General features: G+C 43.4%; 1 protein-coding gene across 3 annotated transcripts in view; it reads left to right on the top strand.

Moving 5' to 3' along the window:
* The first annotated feature begins 3,600 nt into the window (after nucleotides 1-3,600).
* Nucleotides 3,601-17,342, top strand: part of Rnf145 (ring finger protein 145) — a 42,682-nt gene continuing 28,940 nt past the window's right edge. The window contains exons 1-3 of one of the 3 annotated variants that reach the window (XM_040748480.1): nucleotides 3,601-3,729; nucleotides 9,918-10,134; nucleotides 15,418-15,526. In XM_040748480.1, coding sequence (XP_040604414.1) covers nucleotides 9,951-10,134; nucleotides 15,418-15,526 — 293 coding nt within the window. In that variant the 5' untranslated portion in view covers nucleotides 3,601-3,729; nucleotides 9,918-9,950. Of the gene's footprint in view, nucleotides 3,730-4,001; nucleotides 4,134-4,384; nucleotides 4,531-9,917; nucleotides 10,135-15,417; nucleotides 15,527-17,342 lie in introns of those variants that run through there. The other 2 variants (XM_005071915.4, XM_040748479.1) reach the window with 2 other exon arrangements.

A 17,342-nucleotide genomic window follows, 5' to 3' on the forward strand; every position in this document is an offset into this window, starting at 1 on the left:
TGAAATGAAACATTTAACTGGGGGCTTGCTCATAATTTTAGAGGTTTAGTCCATTTCATGATGGCAGGGAGCGTGGTGGCACAGGCGGATGCGGGAGCAAAGTAGCTGAGAGTTCTATATCAGGATCTACTTAGATAGAAAGAAGACACTGGGCCCACCATGGGCTTTTAAAACCTCAAAGCCCAACCCACTGACACATTTCCTGCCACCAAGTCAAACCTCCTAATCCTTTCAAATAGTGCCACTCCTTGGTGACCAAGCATTGAAATCTAGAAGCCTATTGGGGGAGGGTGCTCCATTCAAACTACCACATTCCCCTTACTGGACAATGTCACATAATGACCTATCATTTTCTTTATAGAATGAAACCATGAAGATAGGTGGAATGGGATTCCTACAGACGTTTCTCATTTAGTTAGTTGATTATCCAGTGAGAGGGTGTGTGTGTGTGTGTGTGTGTGTGTGTGTGTGTGTGTGCATGTGATATATGTGTTGCATACATGTGAGTGACTGTCCCTGTCTGAGCACATGGAGTGAGCATGCAGGCATCAAAGCAGTTTGTGAGGAGTCCTTCTCTATCTCTCTGCTTTATTGAGACAGGGTCTCTCATTTAATCAGAAGATAGACATTTGTCTAGGTGGGGTGAGCAGTAAGTGATTGGGATTCATCTCTCTCTACCCCTCAATGCTAGGACGCAGGCATGCATGTTCTGCCAGGCCTGGCTTTTTATGTGGGTGCTAAGGAATTCAAATTCAGATCCTTATGCTTGTAGAACAATCTATCTCCCCAGCCCCCTCAAATTCTCATTGTTGACTGTCTAATATTTTTAACTGGATAGAAAAATGTTTCTTACTATTTAGAAAAATAGCATAAAAATAAAAGAACACATGAAAATTTCCCTCCCTTTTAACTTCTCAATGCTGGCTACTCAAGGTCTTTGGAGGTTGGTTTAATCATGTGAAATCTATGCTATGATGTCTCACTGAGACGGCAGTACCTACCAAACTGGCCATCAGTTACATGCAGATTTACCACAGGAGCCTATTTCTGTTTGGTTATTAGCAACAATTGTCTTTATAAGGAATTTAGGAGCTATTCTTTTAGAATTACTAGAACTGCAACAAATATGCCCAGTTCTAGAATACTGCATTGACTTTTGCCTGTCCATTGGATGCTTTTACAAAGAAAGGATTTTAGAAGCCTGCATGCTCTGCCAGTCCCCAGTCATAATCTATCACCCTTTCCCCTTTATCTCCCAGGCTGGTTCCTTATATGACCAAGCTGTGGCATTTGGATATTTCCTTAAGTGTGTTCCAATAATTGGAGTTCCTGGTTTTTCCTGCTTTCGGTGATTGAGTGTCTCTTTCCAGGAAGTACTTACATTGATTGTCACCCTTCTCTTTTATTTGAGTGACCTTCTCTCCAGTCCCAGTTGGGTCCTTGGGTACGTCCACCCCCTCCTTTTTTTTCAGTTTGATTTACTTACCTGCTTCTGGAGCCTTCTCCAAACTGGATTAGCAGCGAGGTTCTTGCAGTAACCCTTTCATTACCAGAGTAATTTTCTTCACACGTTGTTTGAGCTTCAGTATTTACAGGCCACTCTTGTAAAACTCAAAGATAAAAGGACAAGTGTCTTGCCCTTGCTTTTACATGCCCAGCATACTCATGGTAAGGTTCCTAAGCTTTGAAGCCGTTCTCCTTCTCCTTTAAAAAGACAAAGAAAGGCAAGTGCTGAGGCAGGCCTCCCTTCTACTTAAGAAAAGCACATATCTAATGAAATAGTAAAGGATTGTCATGATTCTGCAATTTATCCAAGAAGAATAAAGGCAAATGATTCAAGCTAATGCTATATGCATTTTGATTTCTTTGTTATGTGTTTCTGGCCTCATGTTTTCTTGACTCAGCCAGTAATGAAACTTTAAGAGTGAAAGCCAAGAGAATATCTTGTTAGCACAGGCAGCTTCCTATTGCAACCATTAGGTAGTGCAGTTTCTTACTTAGTAGGCTATAGGCAGAGACTCACAAACCCACTGCTCTGTGATATGACAGGTTTAATGTTTATTCCAGAGTGGCCTAAGGAACCTGAACAAAAGTGAATATGAGGAGCTATGAACAGAATTCCCAGAAACGCTTAAACCATGCCAGGAAGTTAGTATATATGACAGTTACTGTTAATCATTGATTTGACAAAATTAGTCACATGGGAACATGTCTGTGGAGGGCGTTATCTTGATTATTGTGATGCTATTCCTTGGGTAGGGCATCCTGGACCACGTGAGAGTGAGGAAAGCGAGTCACTGAGCATTAGCATGCTCTCCTGTTCCACTCTGCTTCCTTGATTAGGGATGCAGTGTGACCAGAGGTTCCAAGGTCCTGCTGCTTTAACCTCCCCCATAATGGACAGTACATTAAACCGTGAGCTGAAATAAATCCACTGGCTTTTACCACAGCCACAGGAAAATAAGCTAAGACACAACAGAAGGAGTAGATATGTTACTGTGAATTTTACTAATGTCTCCAAGATGGCATTGTTTGCATATTGTTTATTTCACATGTATGGCTATTGCTCTGCATGCATGCCTCGGCAACACGTTTGTAGTGCTCATGGAGACCAGAAGAGGGCGTCAGATCCCCTGGGACTGGAGTTATAGACGGGCTGTCATAGAGTCCTGGGAATTGAAGTGTGGGGGCTGTCTCTGGAGAAGAGAAAGTACTCTTAACAGCTGAACCATCTCTCCAGCTCTGATGGCATTGCTTAAATGTAGAGGTTGTGTTCACACTTACAGCAAGGGAAAGCCAGAGGTTCAGAATCGTGTGTGTATGCGTAAGCCTGTGTGCCTTAAGCAGTGAACACAGACACAAGCATCAAGAATACTTACTTTGTTTTGTATAGGCATAAGGTGGCGGCTCTTGACAAGTTCAGAATGAGCCAGTATGGTTGCAACATCTTACAAACTACTTTGTGTGCATCTGCTGTTACCTAGGCACTGGCTAATGAAAGGCCACACTAGTTTCTAGTGGCAACTGGTTCTCCAGGGACTAAGCCAAAAGCAAAGAACGGCAGAGCAAATTGCAGCAGGTAATGGCGAGGCAAAGTCCAGCAAAAGTCCTGGAATAAGTAATACCCACAAGAAGCCTGGGGCCTTGTACTATGGGAAGAGTTCCTGACATTTAAAATAAGGCTGGGATATGCCACAGTAGTAAGAGACTAGAGCAGAACAAAAGGGCTTCCTGGATGTAGGGAGAGGGTGTGAGCACAGTAATGTGCTGTGAACCTTGAACCAAAAGGAATGGACAAACCCATTAACAGCATTTCTTTTCATATGGTAGTTAATTATTTGCACCAAACCAAGGATAGTCCTTGGGAGCAATTTCAAACTATTCACTCATGCAGCATCCAACCTTTTACTACTGTACGTAGTCTGATTCCCTGTCTTAGTCCAGTCAAGGAGAGAGTTAAAATTCGCTCTAGCGTTTGCACGCGGCAGGGACCAGCCTTTCACATTGTCCCACGTGGTCCCAGCAGGTGAGTGTGGGTGTGGGCGCGTGAGGCTCCTGGTGTCGGCGGAGTGAGCGCGAACACGTGTCAGAATGGCTGGGGTCACAGTGATTGTCCGGGTGTCGTCTCACCCTGCCTCGGCATAGCCTCCCGGGGCAGCACCAGAGAGAAGCCGGCATCTCAGGCCCACTCACCGGAGGCGGTGCGCGAAGATCCCGCCGTGAGAGATTGTGAGTGAGAGTGGGCGCACGGGGGCCGGGCGATGGCAAGCTCGCGCGCAGGCGCAGAGCACGCGAGCCGGCGGTCGCCGCAGAGCGCGGGGGGCGGAGCCGGAGCGCGGGGACCAGGCCATGGCGGCCGCCGGGCGCTGGTGCTGGCGCTCGGCCCGGGAGCGCCTTTGTCGCCGCGGACGATGGTGACCTCGCGGCTCGGGCCGCTGCCGCTGCCTCCGCCTCCCGAGACGCCGCAGCCGAGGCCGGACGCGGGAGATCCGCCGCTGTGAGCCGCGCATACCGCCCCCCACCCCCGCCGTCGCAGCCGAAGATCTCACCGGAGGGGCGGGCGACGGAACCGGGCAGCAGCGGACACCGCCATCCCCAGTGCCGCCCCGCAGGCAGGGAGGCTGCGGCCCCAGGTGACTGCGGTCAGCACTGAGCATCCCGCAGGCCTGCTGCCCGCTGCGCCTCCCTTCCCCCATCCTTGCTCCTCCCCGCCGCGCCCCCTTCCTCCTCCGGATCTTGGCCGGGGCCTGGTCCCCCTCTGCACCGCGTCCTCCCGCCCACCCACCCCCGAGCAGTGATCGGTCTCCTGTTACCTCCTCGCTGAGCCCCCGTACTAGCTCCCTGGGCCTCGGCTGCCTCCTCCCCACCCACCCACCATCCCTCCTCTCCCGCGCCTGGAGAGGGAGAGAACCTTCACATTCCTGAGATGCCCTCACTCGGGCTCACCCCTGTCTTCTTTCCAGTACCCCGGTTGCAAGGCCTTTCCTTGTCTCTTTCGCAGGGGTGCCGAGTCCGGGCCCTTTTGCTCAGGTTTGCATTTTCAACTTTCCCTCTTTTGCCTTTTTGTCCACTTTGCCTCCAAGCTTCCCTCTCTCTTTCTTGGCGTCTCCCCTCCTCGCAGCTCCTAAACTCAAGCCTAACCATGTGCTGGCGGTGCGTGGTTGCGGGGTTCAGAAAGACCTGCCAAGCTCACTGAATAGGGGGACCCCTGACTCAGCGAGCAGTGTGTCAGACTTCACTGTCACGAGCTGCTCATTTGTCTTACTGTGTCCTGGTTCCTTTTCCCGCTTGCCATCTCTGGATTCGCCCTCTCCAGGTCTGCTTTTTCACCCTAGGACTCATGCTCTCCCTTGAGAACGGGCTCCCCATTTCTCTCTGGGGGTTAGGAACTTGGCTCCACTCTTCTAAACACGCCTTTCGGTGTGTGGCGCGGCAGAGCCAGCACCCTTGGCGAGACAAGGGAGCACCCGGGCCTCTTTCTGGCAGAGTTTCTGTTCCACGTAATCCCCTAGCCTTGGGGCTGCTGCGTCCCCGCCGCGCTGCTGCTGCTGTGCTGTGCTGCCTGCTTGCCGCGAGCTGGCTTGGGGTTACTACAGTTCAAATGTATCAGAGAAAAGGTGGGGGGGAGGATGGTGCGGGGGATGGGGCCTTTGCGGTGGGAAGGCATCAAAGATTAATGGATAGCTTTGCATCGCTGTCTGCAGTAAACAGGAAACTAGTCTGAAAGGAAAGGAGGGGACTGTGTGTGTCTTTATTTTATAAAATAGCGAGTGTGCAGTTCTGTGAATCTTGAACCAGGCCCAAAAGGATGAGCTGTTGGTGCTGCAGTCGTGACCCAGGCTTAGCGTCCAATGGCAGAGGTAGTAGCATTGTTTTCCTTCTGTCAGTTGGACGATGGCCCTTATCGATGTGGTTTAGGAGATGATGTGGAATCGCAGAATTGCTAGTAGTTTCTGTGGAAACCAAGTGCATACAAAGTTAGCTAGCAACACGGTGGGAGTAGGGAGGACTAGCTATATTTAAAACGTGTGCCAACACTTATATAAGGAAGTTCTTTCTCTTTCCTGGTTTCTCCTTTCTGGGCGGAGTTACGTCGGATTTTAGGGTTCAGCTTCACCCTCTCACTTTTTTTTAAGGTCTTAGCATCCCAACAGATGGACAGCCTCCCGTCCCCCCATCTGCTTGCTATCAGTTTTAGTTGGTTTAGAGTTTTTCTTTGATTGCTGAGGACAAGAAAAGAAGGTTAAAAGGTGATGATTTTGTTTACTCTCTTTCAGATGAGCAAAGAGGTGTAACTTTCAGCCCAAAATTGTCTATATTATCAATGTAAATCATCAGTAACTTTACATTGAATCATGTAGTCTTATTTTTGCTTTGTCTTTTAAAAAAGGGAGTTAAGGAGTTGTGGGATTCCTTTATTTTACTTTTTTTTTTGCACCTTTTTAAAAAAAAATTAAGATAGTATTTCAGCAGAGCTCAGCCATTACATTTTTCTTATTATTAAGGATGCTTTATTTGATTTCTTCCTATTCAAAACAGAATATGGTAGATTTAGGAAAATGCTGAATGAGGACCCTGTGTTTTCAAACCCCCAAATCGAATGATAAACTGTGGATATTATTTAAGACGTTGCTATTTCCAAGCTTTGGAAAGGCATTTCTTAAAACTGCTAGGGTTTGGTTTCTGGTGAGCATTTATTGAACCATCTTTCTGTTTCTGGGAAGAAAAGTTTTCATATTTTAGCTGCTGTGCTGTATAAAATAAGTTTGAGTCATCTGTAGTTTGCAATGCTTGCAGAAGTACAATGGAGAATTCATTTCCAGTTCTTTGCATATCTCAAGGAAGTTTTGGGATCTTGTAGGAAAGGTCAGAAGATAGTACAGAAAGTTTATGTATTTGGATTTGGGTATGTCAGACATTTTGGTTTTGGTGTTCTGGTTTTAAGAGAATCAAGCTCCAATTTTATAAATGCTCATTAGCCTTGTTTGACCGTAGGCCTGGGAAAATATATTGGGTTTGAAGCAATCATTAAGGATATGTAATTTCTGTTTTTTATTTAATGTCTCTGTGTGAGCAGGTATGCAGAATCTCTGTGCTGGTATGGAGGTCAGAGGACAATTTAAGAGTTCTTATCTTCAGCCATGTGGATCCCTTCAGCCCTTTGGGTCCCAGGGACTGAACTCAGGTCCTCAGGCTTGTTTGAAAACAACTGAAGTACTGAGCCATCTTGCTGACCCAGAAAGCTGTAGTTTAGCTTCATGTTCTTATAATGTAGCAGTTTGGAAGGTGTAAGTAATCTCAGACTTCTACAAACAGATACCTCTGAATTTTGTCTAGATGTTGGATTAGTGCTGTGTCTTTCAACTTGTGGGGTGTGGCCTCTTTGGCAACCCTCTATCTCCAAAAATATTTATGTTATGATTCATAACAGTAACAAAATTAAAGTTATGAAGTAGCAACAAAAATAATTTAATGGTTGGGGTCACCGTAGCATGAGGAACTGTATTAAAGGTTGAGAACCACTGGTCTAGTGCATGGGGCTAGACTGCAGAGTGTTGATTTTTATGTGTGATGGTCCCCACCTGTTCCTATGTATGCCCACTTCAGAATGCTTCAGAATTACAAAGTTCTGAGAGATGGGGTTGGTATTTACGTGTTTCTCCCATGTAGTTCTATTTTTGAAACAGGGTTTCTCTATATGGCATTGGCTGTCCTGAAACTCAGGCTGCCCTAGAACTCACAGAGATCCGTCTGCCTTTGCTTCCTAAGTGCTGGGATTAGAGGTGTAGCACCACCTCCCAGCTCCCATGTACTTCCATGGGCAGCTTACTAATGAAGGAAACATTAAATAAGTAATGTGTTTGTTCTTATGTGGGCTGACTGTATCTACTCCAGTTTTTTTTAGATGGATGTTTAGCTCTTGAGTTAATTGTGCTGATCTTTGTTTCTTGGATACTCTTTTTAACTGATAGCCTGTTTGTTTTGGGTTTTGTTTGTGTGTTATATTTGTGAGATAGGAGATATAGGAGGGAATTTCCAGGGAACAAAGACCTTTCTGTTAATGGATTTATTTTGTAATATAGATGGTCTGTGTGAGAATTAGGTGGCACTTTTTTTCCTGTCCACATTCAGATCTAGATTTCCACAACAGGAGTATGCGCTTAATTATTCTCTTTTAGAGTTATAATAAATGGGAAATATGATCAATTTAGAAGTAACAAACATAGAGTAAGGTACCAGATTAGGTGAATACTGACCGTAAATATCAACTCAGTAATACTTCTGTTTGTTATACAATCAACGCAGTAGTGACTTACATTGAATTCTAGAATACACAGAAACAGTCTTTTTCCAGTATCATGTTAAGGCTGCGATTATACAGTGCTTCCATTTCCCTCTATGGTGTAGGACATCCCTTAGATACCCAAACCTGCATGAGCTCAGGTCCCTTACTTAAATGGCATATAGCTTAAGAGCGTCCTCCTGTATGCCTTTACTAAATTGTATTCATCTTCTTTTGGGGAGTGGTCTTGGAGTGGGTCCTAGGACAACTTGTGGGGGTTGGTGCTTTTCTTTCATCACGTAGCTTCCAGGGCTCGAACTCATGTTGTCAGACTTGGCAGCAAGCACTCCGCACTTACTGAGTAGACTCAATTGCACCCATGCCATGCTCAAACCATCCCTAGGATACTTAGCAACACTTAATACAATGTATGAACTAGGTAGGTAGTTTTTATACCATATTCCTCAGGGAACAGTGATGAGAAAACCATATTCAGAACAAACATTTCAGTGTTTTCAAGCTGAGATCATGGACTGCACGGATGCAGAGCCTGTGGATATGCAGGGTTGACTGTAGTAGCAAGAGCTTCCCCTTAAGTCAGTGCTGCTCAACCTGTGGGTCGCGACCCCTTTGGATATGATACCCTGCTTATCAGGTATTTATATTATGATTCACAACAGAATTATAGTTATGAGATTGCAATGAAGTAATGTTGTGGTTGGGGGTTCACCACAACATGAGGAACTGTATTAAAGGGTCTCACCATTAGGAAGGTTGAGAACCACTGCCGTTATTGAATTTCTCAGCAGTGTGATTGGCAGTTATGGCTAGTTACAGAGATTTTATTTTTCGTGATAGTGTTCTTCCTTGGCCAGAGCTACTTTGTTGAGCTCCACAGTGTATTTTTGTGTATTGGAAAATGATTAAAAGCTCTTACTTATTTAAAGTCAGAATTACAGTGTATCTATTAAACAATGGTAACATTATTGGCAGCATGTCTACATATGTGACAACATTCCCATTATGGGAGTGATTGACCTGGGGTCATTAGAGACCTGTGATGATGTGCTAAGCCTGGTTCCTTGGAGGGCAGAGTGTCAGAGCTAAGGAATTCGCAGCAGTTCCTGAGGATGACGGGAACACTGACAAACACTTGACTGTAGCACAGCAATCTGTCACTATAATCTCCTTCAAAAATAAATGTTTTCATGTCTCCTGTAATGTCTGAAATTACTGCCAAAGCTAGGGATGTATTTAGCTTTCTCAGCAAAATTCTTAAAAGGATATCGTCAGAGCCAAGAGTCCAGAATTCTCCTTCCTCTCGAAGCTGTCCTTCACCCACTTGTGTTTGCCCTGTGTACATTCCTCGGATTAATTTGTATCTATCTCATCAAATTGTCTTTTTGAGATCCTGATAACTGCTTTCCAGTTCCTTTCCTCCTTTTTCTTTCCTTTCTGTCTGTGTTTGTCATTGTGTAAGCAAAGACCATACAGACGCAGGGCCTGGCGTCTCCATGCAGTCTGCTGCCACTCATTCAGTGAGCTCATTTTCCTTCTCTGAAGAGCGACTAGGAGGATTCCAGATAAGTGAACAAAAGGAAACAATATCACAAGTCTTTGTGTCTTCCCGGAAAACTCTCTGCCTTGTGTGTTGCCTATTCAGCGGGGACTGTTACTTGGTACAGGCTTGCTTCACAGGTGCAAGGCGTTTGGTCTCCAGCACTGTAAAAAGGAGCAAAAGCAACACTTAGTTCTTCGGTTTTGATTATGAACCGTTAAGGATGAGGACAGATGTAAGATACAGAAAACTAAACCTGCTACGCTTTCATTAGCACTTTAGTCTTTTTCATTTAGTGAATTTTCTTTAACATTTCCCCTTCTCTTAGAGAGGTATTTTCTTCAAATTGGAGCAGTCTCACAGTAGTATTTTGTTGCTAAGTTAGGAGATTTGGAAGTAGTGGCTTCTTTAAGTTTTGAAGTGTGAACCTTCAGTCTGAATCATGTTGGGGCATATCTGAAAGTGACAGTATTTTGATGTAAATATGGAAACAGTAGAGATGTTTCCGGGACAATCCTTTAGGTTCTTGGGAGGCTCTCCAAAGGTGGTCTATGTTGACTTTCTTCTGACTTTTAGGTCTGCTCCAAGAAAACAATCAAAAACAAAACCATGGCTGCAAAGGAGAAACTGGAGGCAGTGTTGAACGTGGCCTTGAGGGTGCCGAGCATCATGCTGCTGGACGTCCTCTACAGATGGGATGTCAGCTCCTTTTTCCAGCAGATCCAAAGAAGTAGCCTCAGCAACAACCCTCTTTTCCAGTATAAGTATTTGGCTCTTAATATGCATTATGTAGGTAAGTGTCTGCATGCATTTTCTGCCTGTATGATGAGTTTGTTTCCATTTATTCCATTTTAAAAATTATTTCTTCTGATTATATCATTCCCTCCTTTCTCCTTCCTCCCCCCAAACCCTCCCACGTACTCCTTGTTCTCTTTCATATTCATAGCATTTTTTTTTCTTTAGCTGCAATTACATCCATTTTTTAATTTAGATAAAATGAGCCTCCAGTACATGGAGTTGACTGTACTAATGGATGTGTTTGCCAGTTTTGTTGATTGCTTTGTTTTTACCATGATACAGGAATTACTAGAACCAGGGAGAGTAGAATTTGTTTTCCTGGAATAAAACTGAAAGGCACGGGTAAACATTTTTTCCTTTTAATATGATGAAATGTAAAGAGATATTTTGCCTGAAATTTGGCCTCTTCTGATTTTGAGTTAAGTAGTAAATGTCAAAATGAGTTTTACAAAATGCAGTATTTCTTCTTATTAAAAATGTTGTTCTTTTATATGTGTATGAGGGTTTGCCTGCATATAAATGTAACACATTTATATACAGTGCCTACAGAAGTCAAAAGAGGCATGAGTCCCTTGGAACTGAAATTGCAGATGGTTATAAGCAGCCATAGGTGCCAGGAGCCAAACCACTATCTTCTGGAAAAGGAGACAGTTCTTTTAACTGCTGAGCCATCTCCAGCTTTTCTTACTATTCTTGAGTCAAAGTACAGCATTAGTATCACTTACAAATGTAATAACTCCTTTCAACCAAATGAAATTTTATAGTGTAATATTTTCTCTGAAAAAGATAATCCTAGAATTAGTCTTAGTATAAATGAAAGTACTGAGGCATGAAACAAAATTTACTCAAATTAACTTTTAGATTAGCAATGAATGACATGCTTTTTTATTGTCTGGCTGGCTCCAGGCACTTATTATACTTAAAAACAATTTTATTACTAGATTTATAAAACTACAGTGTATATCTTTTATAAAATTGTGGACAGTTGTCCTGTCTTTATGGCATTTTATCTGTAGAAGGTTTTCTGAGCGCTAACACTTAGCCCTTAGAAGTCTGTAAGAGTGTACCAGGTCAGTCATTGTGGGAGGGAGGGAGGCGGGGTAGAAAGGGCAGTACACTACAGAGCATTCCATTTGGTGAGCTCATCTCTCCTGGGTGACACTGTCCTGGGAAGATGTGTGGCACCAGGTGCTTCCTTTATGTTGCAGACACTGGAATGCTCAGCCTTAGCCTGTGTTAGCTGGTTTATGAAAGCAATTCCAGTCAGCTGCTGAACAGAGACAATGCTTAGATTTTTTTAGCTTAATCTGATAAGTATTTGACATTGTGGTTTTTGAAATGTGCTTTTATCATATTATTTCTAAAAAGCTTGGAAGTTATCATAAAACAAATGCCTAATAAATAGAAGCACTAATTTTAGAAATTGAATAGGTTCTGATACAATTGAAATTGACTCTGGCTTGTTACTTTGGCAACTCAGTTGAACTTTCTTTCCTTTTTTTTATTTTTAATTTGTTGAGACAGAGTTACTCTGTCCTGGAACTTGTTTTGTAGAACAGGCTGGCCTTGAACTTACAGAAATCTGCTTGCCTTTGCCCCCCACATACTGGGATTACAAGTGTACACCACTGCCGCCTGGTTTAGTTGAGCTTCTTAAATACAGTGATTAGGTCCACCATAGGGTGAGCACAATGATAGCGTGAACTGGTATTTTGTTGTTTGGTTGTGTGTGTGTGGGGGGTCTGTCAGATTATTATGTAATCTAATGCTTTCGTTTACAGAATTTACTCCTGGCTACACTGTAAAATTTCTGAAGTGTCAAAGTATTGCATTTATGTTCAGAAGTCAGAACATTAAAAGTGTATGTTACAGTGTTTAACCGCATCTGTTCTTCATTACAGGCGTCTGAGATCCTCAGAGTAGCTATTATTTCTGCTGTAGAATTCTAGGTATTGTCTGGGGGTGAAGTCAGTATGAATTTAGGTATTTCCTTTTTCTCTGTGATAGATGCAGCATATCAGTCCTGGCTCTGAAGCCTTGGCCTTTTTACTTGTTTATGTGGAAATGCCACTACTGTGCTTTGGAGCTCATGCTTAGCTTTTGGTTGAGATGTGGTTATACTGTGTAGTCCCTGCTGTCCCCAGCTATAATGGCAAAGCTGCCAGCCCCCTGCCTCAACCTCCCAAATGATCTCTTTATAGGTGTCTATCATATCTAGGAATATAAAGTTTTGTGGGTTTATTCATTTATTTATTTTGTTAATTTAACCCTTAAGAGTTTGGAGTTGGGTATGGTGATATATGTCCAGAATCCCAATACTCGGTGGGCTAAGGAGGAAGGATCCCAGGTTTGATGCCAGCCCAAGCTACTTACTGAGCCCTTCCCACCTCAGAAAAACTGAGAGAGGAAAATAAAATGAGTTGTGTTGTGTTTTATTATTTTTGTGGTATCATTATTACGTTGACTCTTTGCTCTATTTGGAATTTATCTGCATATGCAGGTCACAGTGTGTTGTTGGCTAATTCCTCCTAGACAGCTCATCTTTTCCTTGGTGGATTTTTGTGTATGCTCTGGTCCATTCCAACATCGCCCTGTCCTTTTAGTCTTTGTGCCTGTGTCCTCTTAGCACACACTGTCTTTTATTTACTGAGGGCTTAGACCATATTTTATTGCCCAAGATGGTTAATGCCTTCTTAGTGCTTTCATTATTAGTTTCCCCTCCCTGCCTCCCTCTGAATCAGGCAGGGTTTTGATGTATACAGGTAGCTACTTGGTACGTAGCCCAGGTTGGCCTTGACCTCAGTCCTCAGCTTTATAGGCTTGCACCACCACGCTCAGACTTCAGCCTCCTTCATGTTGGTGTTGCTCAGAACCTGTGTCCGCTTTCACCTTTGGTTGTTTGGGTGACCTCTCGTAGTTTTGACTGCCAACCTGTTTCAGTTGTCCATGGCCTTCGTCTCCTTCGTGTGGACTTAGAGTTCTTCCTCTGTGAGCCTTGCCTTGTGAAGGTCAGATCTCTAGTCCAGAGATCCTGAGAGCCTTTCTGGCTGCATGGGGTGTCTGTTGTCTCTGTACTGTAGCTGGTACTTAATCTTCAGGGGAAGCATCCCTAACCCGCTTGCCAGATGTCTTCACTTGGACAGCCTGGACAGTACCTTGCCACCAGTCACTGCACTCAGCACCGTGACCTCACGGCAGACTTCCGCTTCCTCTTGTGTTTACTGTTTCGATAGCAGAACCGTCTTCTTGATTGCCCAAGCTAGAAAGTTCACATCCACTTCCCCTTCCTTGTTTTCAACCATTCATGTGGAGAGCAACGCTTAGATCTGTTTAAATGTGTATCTCACGCTTGACTGCCAGCTCAATACCCCGAGCTGCCTTGAGCAGGCCCCCAGTTCTTCCCCAGTCCTACCATCTCTCTAATAGCAGGAATCAATAGCTCATCAGTAACATGGTTTTTAACGTTATGTGTTTAAACCTGTTTTATGTATATGAGTATTTTGTCTGTATATATGTGTGTGTACCCCAGTGCATGCCTGGTGCCTATGGAGGCCAGAAGAGGGCGTCTGATCTGGCATTGAAATTACAGACAGTTGTGTGCTGAGCCACTTCTCCAACCCCAATCAGTAATCGTTTTTAAAATGCTACCAGTTTACTTAATTATAAATTATTGTTGCCTTAGCTTCATCATTATCAACCTTAGTTGATTGGCTAATTTCACAGAGCGAATAGTGAATTATGTTCTTTCAAAACCAAGTTGTAAGTGGAATGACTGGGGTTTCCAGATTGGAAGAGGTTGCGCTGTTTGCACCAATTGATTATGTGAACACATAAATGGGCTCTATTTCAAGCTTCCTGTGATGTTGGACGTCCACTTGGAATAAGAAGTAAATTTGTTGTTGTGGTGGTGGTGGTTTTGTTTTTTTGTTTTCATACACTGGAGGAATTTGACAATTATTTGTGGGTGTTGTATTTGGAAAGGGGTATCAGTGTTCAAAGCAAGAGTGGCTGCTTTGGTCCAGATCGTTTCCAGCTCCATAGAGAGAAGAACAGTTGTTTAGGGACCATCTTCCCAACTGAGGAAGGGGGAAATGAGAGGGCAAGAGATCCATGTCTCAGATTAAGTATGACAGCATAGCAAGGGTTCTGGATCAGGTGCTGGCATCAGCAAATCATAGCTGGTTTCTGAGTAGAAAGGTAAAAATGGTTTTATAGCAGAAAAGGATTAAATAGATGATTAAAAAAATAAAAGCATTGGTTACAAATGGAGTGAAAAGTTAATCAACAAGGGGAAATTTGAGGCAGACTCTTTTGGACTGCCAGCCCCCAAATCATTACACAGAGACCTTTTAATTATGAAAGCTTGGCCTTAGCTTAGGCTTGCTTCTAACTGCCTCCTAGCCCATTTCCATTAACCTACGTGCTCTCACATGGCTCCTGGCTTTTACCTCTCCTGCATGCCCTACTTTTGCATTTGACTGGCAACTCAGCCTTACTTCTTCCCCAGATCTCTTTGTTCCCCTAAGTCCTGCCCACCCTCTTCCTGCCTAGATATTGGCCATTCCGCTCTTTTTAAAACCAATCACAGTGACATGTCTTCACACAGTATAAAAGAATATTCTGTAACAGAAATTGCTGTGAAGAGAAACATTAGGGGTTTCCCCTTGGGATGGGGAGGAGCCTTTGAATGTGCTTTGAAGACCTTCGTTAGATGGTGAAATGCTGGATGGGAAGATGAGGACCTTTGTTAGATAGGTGGAATGTTGGATGGGGGGATTTGGACCTTTGTTAGATAGGTGGAATGTTGAATGGGGGGATTTGGACCTTTGTTAGATAGGTGGAATGTTGGATTGGAAGATGAGGACCTTTGCTAGATAGGTGGAATGTTGGATGAGAAGATGTTGGAGAGATGGGGGCTTCTGGTGATAGAGAAGTCTGAAGGGGCAGCTCCTAGGAGTTCAGAGAGATGGTGAGTGAATTGATATAAAATGAGGAAGGAGGCATTGAGAAAAGGTGTGACAAGAAGACTCATGGTTCCTTTGTGTGTTTTATCTACTAATCACAACATAGAAAGATAACACAAAAAGTGACCAATGTTGTTTCCAGCTTTAAAAATCTATAATGATACTTTTGAGCTGAATGAACCTTGATAGTGAAATTAACATGAAAACTTCCATTTGTTGATAACTACTTGGAAAATAATTTATTTCAACTTGTCTCTAGAATAACTAGCTGGGAGACAAAAGTGCAATCATTTGTATTCATGTCTCTGCTGCAGGTTACATCTTAAGTGTCGTGCTACTCACTTTGCCCAGGCAACATCTGGTTCAGCTTTATTTATATTTTTTGACTGCCCTGCTCCTCTATGCCGGACATCAGATATCCAGGTAAGGCTGTTGTTAAGAGAAGCTTTTTCCTTGAGAGAAGCCTTTCCGCCAGCCTGGTTCCAGAGCCGCTTTCCCGCCAGCCTGGTTCTAGAGCCGTATCAGTCCCAAATAAACACACAGGAGGCTATATGAATTATGAAGCTGTTGGCCTTGCTTGTTTCTTACTTGCTAGCTCTGACTTAAGTAATTACCCCATAATTGTTAATCTAAGTATGTCTCTTACCGGAGAGGTTTCCGGGCTTCCTACCCCAATGGCATTACATCTCGACTCTCTGTGTTTCTCCTTCCCAGAATCCTCCTGGACTCCTAGCCCCACCTATCTAGATTCCTATTGGCCAGCAGTAATTTATTAACATATACACAGGACTTCCCCAACAGGCTGTGACTCTAGTTTTGGAACATGGGATTGAGTTGAAAGTTGTTTTTTCTGTTTTTAAATGTCAACACAGTGTTTTTCATGAGTACTGATACAAAGCTATGGCCTAAGGAGGTTACTAGTCAAGACCTGCTGAAGGAACGGTACTGACAGAATGAAGTTTTGTACTGAAGGGGATTGGTTAGGTTGGCTTACACAGGATGCAGCGGAAGTGGTCCAGCAATGGCTGCTGGTTTTCAGTCTACATGCAAAGCCCAAAGAAGTTGGCTCTAATATCTGTGGAGGATGCTGCAGCAGCAAGGTGGATGGATTTTTGAACATGAGGGGTGGGGTGAAAAGCAACATTTCTTCCAGGTCCTTGTATCTATGCTCACAGAAGGTACGGCCCACATTTAGGGTGGCTCTTTCTACCTCAAATACTCTGATCAAGATAGCCATCACAGTGAGTTTCAAAACCGGATTTTTTTGTTAGTTGTTTTTTCTACAGATAATATCATTCAAGATTAATAGCTGGATTTATGTTGAGATTCTGGTTTTGAGTAAGAAAAAAAAAACAGCAACAGAAAACAGGCATTAGAGTTACATTTAAAGATGAGCTTCTCTGTATTACCCAAGAAGAGAATTTTTGCAGACAAAGAAACAGCTCAACTCTCCCAGTCTTTGTCAGGCCTGTCTTCATTTTGCAGACATCAACTTAAAATGATGAGAATCAGTGTTAAGTTGCAGAAGTGTAGATGGAGAGCCCATCAGTTACTTGGTGGGACTGATTGTGTCTTTGAGACTAAGAGATTAAAGCTGAAGTCCCTTATAGTATATGAGCTTGCTGCCTTTGGGATAAAAATGTTAACATGTAGTTGAACCTAAAGTGTATTTTGAGGTATACTTTCTTTTGAAACTTACATTTCACAATTTCTGGTCTGACATTTAGTTACTGCAATGAAATACACTCTGTATTCTAAGATTTGGCAGTGGCCTTGGGTATAGTAGAGGCCCTATACATTTTAATGTAGGCTTGATGTTAAAGCTAGACATCTCATGCTAAACTGCTAAAACTGAATTGATTTTTTTATAAATAATAAAAATTATAATTTTGGGTTATAAAATTGCAATATTCACTGTAGACAGATTTTATGGAAATGCAAAAAGGTTAGGGCAGTGACAGTTACCTGAAATTACATAGCCCTGTTAATGTTCCCGGAGTCTTGCCCAGCTTTTCCTGTGGTTCTCTCCATACAAAAAGAGTAAGAATAATAAATACCTGAGCCATTGCTTGCTTCTGACCCCTCTTGTTGGATACAGCATCTACCCTCCTCAATAGCAGATCTAATGCTCAGATCCCCCAGGTTGTTCCTTCAACGCCCCTCTTCAAGTTGTCTTCCCTGTTCCTCTTGGGCTACACAGGGTGGTACCTGGAGGGTTTACACACATCTAACATCTGTC

The sequence above is a fragment of the Mesocricetus auratus genome, unplaced genomic scaffold, assembly GCF_017639785.1.
Source record: "Mesocricetus auratus isolate SY011 unplaced genomic scaffold, BCM_Maur_2.0 Super-Scaffold_100007, whole genome shotgun sequence".
Lineage (NCBI taxonomy): Eukaryota > Metazoa > Chordata > Mammalia > Rodentia > Cricetidae > Mesocricetus > Mesocricetus auratus.